The 9,007-nt window shown below is 40.6% G+C and overlaps 1 protein-coding gene across 1 annotated transcript; it reads left to right on the forward strand.

The window, feature by feature from the left end:
- The first annotated feature begins 3,765 nt into the window (after nt 1–3,765).
- Nucleotides 3,766–8,584, forward strand: LOC606479 (protein disulfide isomerase 8). The gene is made up of 9 exons (NM_001112334.2): nt 3,766–3,938; nt 4,034–4,192; nt 5,212–5,325; nt 6,036–6,217; nt 6,468–6,567; nt 7,263–7,439; nt 7,533–7,678; nt 8,070–8,216; nt 8,306–8,584. Exons 1-9 carry the CDS (start codon nt 3,819–3,821, stop codon nt 8,478–8,480), a joined length of 1,320 nt encoding a protein of 439 aa, NP_001105804.1. The 5' UTR covers nt 3,766–3,818; the 3' UTR covers nt 8,481–8,584.
- The last annotated feature ends 423 nt before the right edge of the window (nt 8,585–9,007 follow it).

A 9,007-nucleotide genomic window follows, 5' to 3' on the forward strand; every position in this document is an offset into this window, starting at 1 on the left:
TTCTTCGGTGCTTGTCTGGCCCGTTTGGCAACGGTGGTTCCTTAAAATGCAGATCCGCTCGCTGAAGAGTGAAGACCGACCGACTCGGGGATGCGTGAGAGAGAAAATGGTGATGAGGCCAAGATCGAGTCAATATACACGACAAGATGGAAGGTACGATTGGATCCCGCCCGTCGACACTCAAGCCAGACTACATTGATAGCTAGCTGATGCCTGACGTGTATTTTGGTTGCAGTGACAGGATGAGGCCGATTTAGGATTTTGTTTTAGCGTAGGTATGCCATAGTAATTAATAATTTATCCACCAAAATCTGGTATACTCTTTGATATATTATAACTCGGTGTAGTCTATATAATGTGGTAAGCAATTTTAAAACAGGTCAAAACAGGTAAAAATTATAGATCAAGTAGCATTCATAGTCAAATCAAATATAATTATAAAATCACAAGTAACCAAACAAAAAGATAAGGAAAAATACTCACGCGGTCACACGCACACGCCAAGCACGAATAGCACCAAAGCAGATCGCTAGGGCCTAGGGTTATAATTGATCAGTAGAATAACTGACGTTCAATTGTATATCTTATCTCAAGAGTTCAATCAATATTACTTTGCATTAGGAACCTACGATCTATTTATTCACATCAAATAAGAAAAGCATTTGACGTGACAGGATCGGATGGAGGCTACTAGTAGGCAACTGACACGTGTAGAAGATTAACACGATAACACCCAAGGGCCGAGGAGCCAGTATTATGGCATAAGGAGGGCCGACCAACTCATCAATATTATATAGTGAAAAATAGCGTATGATGTTATCAAGTTCAAGTACTCGGCATGTAATAAGAATTCTAGTTATTTATAAATTATCCTAGTTCATTATCTAGCTAATGATATAATGAACTAAAGTCACGGTGAGGTAACAATATCAAAATAATAAAGATGACATAATGATGAATGTCCGACTAATAATTTGTTAAGAGAATTAAAAAAATTCAACTAGACTCGAGGATCCATGAAAAATCCGTCATCTTGTGCAGGTATATGTTAATTTCGTCGTGTACACAATAACTATCAGGTGACAACTTTAGTTGAAACTTATAGATTTTATTATTAATTAGTGACGACATTGATATTTTAGAAAATAGATCGACTTTTTTTAAGAAACTGTTTTATTTTAATCAACATAAACTCTACAATTCATACATTCTCTATATATACACACATACTATACACAAAGGGGAGGGATTAGGGGGGCCAAGGCCTCTGCCCGCCCCCATTGGCTCCGCCACTGATAACACCTGCTAGAGGGTCATCAGTGCTTTGCGTCCTTGCCGGCGGCTAGGCGTCTGGGTAATCAGCATGGCCTCGGTGTTGCATCGATCTTGAGCGCTTTTTCAACAATGGGTCGCTCGACACTGACGTCACGATGTAAATGCGTAGTATTTGCAACGCGAAACGTAGAAGAGGGGCTACGTCGCTGATTTATTGTTGAATGAGCTACAAAATGACTGGGTTTCAATTAATCCTACATCATCTTTTAGGCCACATCCTACAGGCTATGTTGTGGCCCACTTGACATACCCTATAGATCCGCCCCTAAAGGAATGAGACGATCCTTAAATAAGGTTTTTTAAGATCAAAGGTTAGGACAAGACCATTCTAGTGTCATCCCTAGCTGTTCGGAGGATGTGGTTGTCCTATCTGTCCTGTAACCAAACACACCTTAAGTATCTACTATATAAAGAACTGGTTTCACCCCTTCACTTCTGTTCGCCCCCTCTCTACTCATCTCTATTTGCTCCACTCACATTACATGGTAAAAAACTAAAATTATGCGTAAATGGGGATTCAAACCATGGTTGTTGTCTCAAAACCACATTCACACCCACCTATCTAACAGAACACACATGTCTTTATATTTTATACAATATGCTTAAGCATAAATGAAAACCGTAGAAACATACACGCACTTTGGTAGTACTAATTAATTATGAGTCTTATATTTAACATGATGGTGACTCGTCGATGTCAAGGCGTCTCGATGAATCATCGTGACTCGGTAGAATTCAAAAAGTTAGGTGTCCATGGAATTCTAGACTATGGTGAAGCTTTTGGGCTTGGTCTTAGTGGAGGTAAAGCTACGACGAACTCGAAACGCGAGATCAAACCCTAACAATGGCGATCGAGCTCTGAAACGTTGCGTTCGAGTATCTAGAAGGCTAGGGCTTGATTGGATGGAGCAGAACCCTAACAAATGTTCCTCGAGTAAGCAGTAACGATCCTCAAACTTGGTATGCAGTGTCATTTGGATCCTCGAACTCAAAAAGCTAGTAAAACATGTTCTCTAACTTAGGGTGTGTTTGGTTTGGCTTTTGCCTCCTAAAAGCCAAACCAAATGACTGGATCCAGGAAGCAGCTTTTTTAAAAAGCCGACTTTCTCGCAATGTAAAAATGAAAGCACCTCTGACCTACTTTTAGTGGTTTTCGGATGGAACTGTGAAAACATAAATTGAAGAATTTTTAACGGCTTTTAGTGGTTTCCACCAAACGGGTTTTAGCTTTTTAACAGCTCATAGCCCACAACAGCTTTTTTCACAGCTCACAGCCCACAACAACTTTTTTCACAGCCAAACAAACAGACTCTTAGTGAGCCCATATAAAACCGTTTGAAATAAGGTTTTCTCAAACTGGATGCCGACGTGGCGTGCTACGTTGAGCACACTAATCAAAGTTTGGGGACCCAAATGACACAATATATTAAATCTGGGGATCCAAGTGACAGGACATGCTAAGTTTGGAGACCACGCCACGTCGACATCCGGTTTGAGCAAACCCGTTTTTGGATGGTTGTGTATATGGGTCGTCTAAGTTAGAGGATCCGTTGGTTTTTCGATTTCGGTGACCCAAGTGACACAACGTGTCAAATTCGAGGAGCATTGTTGCATTTTACTCAATCTTTCCTCTAATAAGATTCTCCTTTTTCATTTCTCTACGTATAAGTTAAATTTCAAGTTCATATTTTTTTGAGGTGATTCACGACATTATCTACGTTACAAAAATATGTTTAAACAAATTTATCATTATTTCATATTCAGTTTTGTACCATTAAAAATATGATCTTATTTGATAGCTAACCTATCAAAACAATTTTAAAAATCATAATATAATGTTCTAGGCTAAGTTATGACATTAGCTAAAAAAATGGAACTAAAAACTCACTTTGTACATAAAAAATAAAAATATAAATTTTACTAAAGGGTAGATTAATCAAACTCAAATAGGTGGAGGGGGTAAAATGAACTACAAATTACTTTATGGGGTTATATGAATATTGTTTATAGGTGAGAGAGTAATTTAGACTTTTTTCTAATATAATTTGTGACACATACGATCCATTTTGCGACTTTGGATCCTATTACTGGGCTGAGACTGCCGACCGCTTGGTAATTTAGCTCGATCCGGCCCATCATGTGTTTTTCGCGTCCTTTCTTTCAAAAGGACTTTCGGACCATATTCTCCACACAAAAAAGGCTTTCGGACCATATTTTGTGCAGACCCCAAACAAGATGCTCCGAGGCCGCAGTCCGGACCAATGGTCCAATCTCCAACTCCAATGCCCTCGCGCCAGCAAGAGAAGCCACTCCGACGTGGACAAACCACAGACGTGGAGGGCATCGATTGGTCTGCACACGCGTCCGTCTCTTAGCGAGGATGCAGGCTTAAATCGCAGCACCACTGCGAAACCCGATCGCTAGTCGTCTCGTCACTGCCGTTTGATCCCTCCACCCGTTTCCAGAAGCTTCGCGGCTCCGTCATGCGTCCCGCCGTCGTCACGGTGCTCCTCCTAGTAGCAGCGGCCGCCTCGCCGGCCGCCGCACTCTACTCCGCCGGTTCCCCCGTCCTCCAGCTCAATCCCAACAACTTCAAATCGAAGGTCTCGCCCGACTCCCACTGCCCCTTCAGCAACCAGATCGGCGCCTCCATTTTAGGTTCTCTCTGATCAGTGTGCCGCCTTTCGCTTTAGTGCAGGTGCTGAACTCGAACGGCGTGGTGCTGGTTGAATTCTTCGCGCCGTGGTGTGGGCACTGCAAGCAGCTGGCGCCGGCTTGGGAGAAGGCTGCCGGCGTGCTCAAGGGCGTTGCCACGGTCGCAGCGCTTGATGCCGATGCGCACCAGGCGCTCGCGCAGGTGAGCGTGCCTCCTCATTCACCTTGTTCCCATGTAATTCGTCCACGGGCGTCCGAGTTGACCTGATTGTTCAATGGAGTGATCTCGGCATCACTTCCTACGATTGTACGGTAGTTTGGTCGCATTAGGTGATAATTTCCTAGACTAATGTGCAGTGTCACACCAATACTTGGATTCCATATATAGATGCTAAACCAGGGATGGGAACAGGTTTTATTAATTTGTTCTGATCCTCAGCAGTGCATTGCAACACTTATCTGGTGGTTTAGGTCTAGGAATGGTAAATTTATTGGCATTCAGTGCATCTAAATTTTTTTAGTATTTGTTTAAAATTTAGCACTGTGCATAAGTTGGAGGTTGGAGCACATGTCATATTTGTTATGCATACGTAACTGTTGTATGACAAGAGAACGAAATATGGCGATTCTTCACAGAAAGTTATTTTAAGAGGGAGGGAGGGGTGAAATTCTTGTTCCGTTACTATTAATGAAACCATCTTCTGTATAGCAAACTTTACGTATTGGTTTCTTTAGTTAAGCTATTATAATTTAGCAGTTTGTGAGTGGTTTTGACTTTTGAGTTACTGTTAGTTATGAACTTGCATGTTGAATTGGCAATTTGTTGATAAATCTGATGAAAATTTTGCATTGACTAGAATTTTATATCCTTTAGCGCATATGTTTAAGAGTTTTGTTAATGCTTTGACGATAACTTATTGCTAATGTGCCTCTAAAACGTACATACAATAAAATATTCATAACAAATTAATGTCAGCTGCAATAAGCCCTGTGGGACAGCAAAGAAGACAGACAAACTCAGGGTAAACAATATGATTGAAACTAATTCTGGTCAAGTGACCCCAGATCAGGATATCTTCTTTTTATACTATGAGTCTGATAAGTTTTTTGTTTCACTTCCCCCAAATAGTTCTCCACAAATTTGGTCTGACTTGCATACTTTTCATAGATCTGTGCTTGCACCGCTATCAGTTTAGTTGATTCTGAATGCATTTTTTACAGGAATATGGAATCAAGGGATTTCCCACTATTAAGGTGTTTTCCCCTGGTAAACCTCCAGTTGATTATCAAGGAGCAAGAGATGTAAAGCCGATTGTAGAGTTTGCTCTGTCACAGGTTTGTTGCATCAGATGCTACTTAGATGGCCTTTATTTTTCTTCTATTTGTTCATTGGCTATATTTCAGTCACTTAGAGTATATACTAGGTCGTAGGTATGACTCATGCAGTTATGCTTTTGCTATATCTTTTTACTGGACACATTTCATGCTTTGCGCAAAGCCCATGCAATATGCTTTTCAGAAAACATTTAGCTTTAGTGGCTTAGAAGAATTACTTTGGATCTTAGGCTCTTAGCGTACTATGAAAACAACTGTTATATATATAGGCTGAAAGTAGTTTTGTGGTTGAGTTCTTGATTCTTGATCGTGCTGTTTATGTTTTTTATTAAACAAATGACTGACCTGATTAATGCCTTGAACATTCAAATTTCTTGTCTATTAGGCGTTGAGGCAGTCAATGCATTCCTCTAGTTCTCTGTGTTCAGTTCACAGGTCAAGGCCCTTCTTAAGACAGTCTACGCTTTTGGCAAACCATTTGATTTCAGTAACTCATAAGAATGACTTTGAATCTTAGTGTGCTATGAAAACAACTGATATCTTTATATTGGATGAAAATAGTTTTGTGGGTAGAATTCTTGATTGCTCTCTCTATGTCATTTTAAACAAATGGCTGTCCTAACCAATTCCTCAAACAGATGAAGTTCTTTAGTAGGCATCGAGGCAGTTAATGCATTGCTCTAATTCTGTGTGTATTCTGCTATTCACAGGTCAAGTCCCTTCTTAGAGATAGGTTGAGTGGTAAGGCATCAGCAGGGTCAAATGGCAAGACATCTGGAGGCTCAAGTGAGAAAAGTGAACCAAGTGCATCAGTAGAATTAAATTCACGCAACTTTGACGAGCTTGTTGTCAAAAGCAAGGACCTTTGGATTGTGGAATTCTTTGCGCCATGGTATGAAGCTTGCTGTGCACATACTGTTTATCATATAATTTGGGTTATTGTACATTCTTTGCTATCTGTTTCTCAAATAGAGGAGGAAAAATGTCCCAGCAACTTGTGTAAAATTATGCAATCTCTCACTAAGAGTATTCTAGGGCATTATCCTTAATTTTATGTTTATTTATCCTATTGTTTTTCCATTGCCATTGTATGTTCTACAATACTCTTTGGCTTCAGAAGTTTGACATATACTTCTGTTCAGGTGTGGGCACTGCAAGAAATTGGCACCTGAATGGAAAAAGGCTGCAAAGAACTTGAAGGGCCAAGTGAAGCTAGGGCATGTTGATTGCGATGCTGAAAAGGTATGTCTTTATTTGTTCTTTGAGCTTATGTCTTCTTTTAGCAATGACCTTTCCCACAAACCTACATTTTAATCTTTTGGGAATAATCACTACCAGTAGTCTAGGTTGCATCTTTCATGAATTGCCCATATTTATTGATTTCTTATCAAAGCTTGCAATTTATCTCAAGCTGCTTGCTAGTGAACATGCTATAAAGCTATAAATTTATAGTTTAAAATTCCTGCTAAGTTCTTGCCATTATGGTGATCACCAGGACTTCAATGAAGGATTTGCAAATTTTGAAGGCAGTGACATTTTTATAGCAATATAACCTGAGCTTTAGAGCCTTAGGGCGGCCACAATTGCAACTTCGACAAATATTGTTGTCTGCTAGCATATTGGCCAAACTTCTATTCAAAAAGCTATACGCCATTTGATTGGGATCTTACTTAATCCATAAGTCATTTGATTGGGATCACATCCCATCCGCTTGTTTGGAATGACACTTTCCAAAGATGTCGAGAGACATGGTTTTTCATATTTAAATGTATATTGGCATAAGTTCAGGCAGTGTATGAGTACAGTTTAGAAGGTTGATTCTTCACCTTTTAGAAGCATGGTTGCTTTCCTGGCAGACTGACCTCTTTTCTCTTCTTTCCGAATTGCCATGGTGCAGATTATTATTTTTAATAATTAACGTTAGTCCTATTTTACAGTCCTTGATGAGCAAGTACAAGGTGGAAGGTTTTCCAACTATTTTGGTATTTGGTGCTGATAAGGAGAGCCCATTCCCCTACCAGGGGGCTAGAGTTGCATCTGCCATTGAATCCTTTGCATTGGAGCAGTTGGAAGCCAATTCTGGCCCGGCTGAAGTTTCTGAGTTGACTGGCCCGGTAAGGCTAAACTAAACCTTCATGGTGCTTACAAAAATGTGACGACCGTTTAGTCCACCATTGATATTTGAAACCACGATTTGGCTTCTGCAGGATGTCATGGAAGAGAAGTGCGCTTCTGCTGCCATTTGTTTTGTATCATTCCTTCCAGACATCCTTGATTCAAAGGCAGAAGGAAGAAACAAGTACCTTGAGCTCCTGCTCTCTGTAGCTGAGAAGTTTAAAAAGAGTCCATACAGGCAAGTGTCAGCTTAACTAATTACAGACCTTAACAAAATGTGTCTGGCTCGTCACTTTCAAAGAAAGTGAAAAATCAGCCTTTAACTGATACAGTAGTTTCCTTCAGTGGCATTCCATAAAAGAAACATTGATATTGGCATTCAGCAGTAACAGGTGTGTATTTTAAAAGCTAAGTTATAGGGTTAAAACAAGATACTGAGTAGCCCTGCTTGAACGAAAGAATTAGTGTTGATATGTCGAACCATAAACTGTACAAAGATACTGCAACGATGAGAGTTCTATGTTTAGTTGGCCTGAACAAAAGCATGTCATGCAATCATTTGTCTTAAAAACTCCCTTTTCTTTTGAACTACACATCCTGAGCCAGATGTTTTTTTTTTGCCTTTGCAGTTTTGTCTGGACAGCTGCTGGCAAGCAAGCTAATCTCGAGAACCAGGTTGGTGTGGGCGGCTACGGCTATCCCGCCATGGTAGCTCTCAACGTGAAGAAAGGTGCATACGCTCCACTCCGTAGTGCCTTCCAGCGCGACGAAATCATGTAAGCTCTTTCTGGTCTTATCGATTATTATGTCTTCGCTTGTTTCATGTTGATTAGACAGGTGATTAACGGAAACTTATCTCGTGCAGCGAGTTCGTGAAGGAGGCAGGGCGTGGTGGAAAGGGAAACCTTCCTCTGAACGATGCACCTACAGTAGTCGCGTCCGAGCCGTGGGACGGCAAAGATGGAGAGGTCATTGAGGAGGATGAATTCTCCCTCGACGAGCTCATGGGCGACAGCTCCTCAGCAAACGATGAGTTGTGATTCTGATGGTTCTTGGACTGATCTGCGTGTCGGTTAGCCAGACTGTAAATCTGAGGAACTCTGTTTTGAAAAATCATTCCTTGAGTGGCATAATTTTCCAGGTTATGGATGCTAGAATGGATTAAGATTAAGGAGAACTGATGTGATAGACCTTTTCTTTAACGTTTTTTTTTATCCCTGAAGTAAAGTCAGTTTGGACGTATATGTTGAACAAGTGGTCTACGCTTTAGAACATGCTCTTCTGCTCACATTGGAATATTGGATAGACAGACCCCAACTTCCAGTCCTACCCCCAGAGGACAGAAGACGAAACATACTGGAGTAGTGGAGCACTGCAGGCTTTTGGATGAGGTTGACATCCGCATATCTCATCTAGAGGTTAGAGCTAACAATAAAAATATTCATATAATAAAATAAAGTTGGCTCATAGATGATTCTTTTATCTCTTTCTCATTCATCCTTTTATTTTATTATATGAGACTTGGAAGAAGGCAAGAAGCTGGTGCTGATTGCAGGCTTGCAGTGTT

Source organism: Zea mays, chromosome 7, assembly GCF_902167145.1.
Source record: "Zea mays cultivar B73 chromosome 7, Zm-B73-REFERENCE-NAM-5.0, whole genome shotgun sequence".
NCBI classification, from domain to species: domain Eukaryota; kingdom Viridiplantae; phylum Streptophyta; class Magnoliopsida; order Poales; family Poaceae; genus Zea; species Zea mays.

Excerpts from the sequence above, each read along its gene's own strand:
- LOC606479 (NM_001112334.2), top strand. The coding sequence starts at position 3,819 with ATGCGTCCCGCCGTCGTCACGGTGCTCCTCCTAGTAGCAGCGGCCGCC. Across the intron at positions 6,568-7,262 it reads TTGATTGCGATGCTGAAAAG|TCCTTGATGAGCAAGTACAA; the intron begins GTATGTCTTTAT and ends CCTATTTTACAG. Across the intron at positions 7,679-8,069 it reads TTTAAAAAGAGTCCATACAG|TTTTGTCTGGACAGCTGCTG; the intron begins GCAAGTGTCAGC and ends TTGCCTTTGCAG.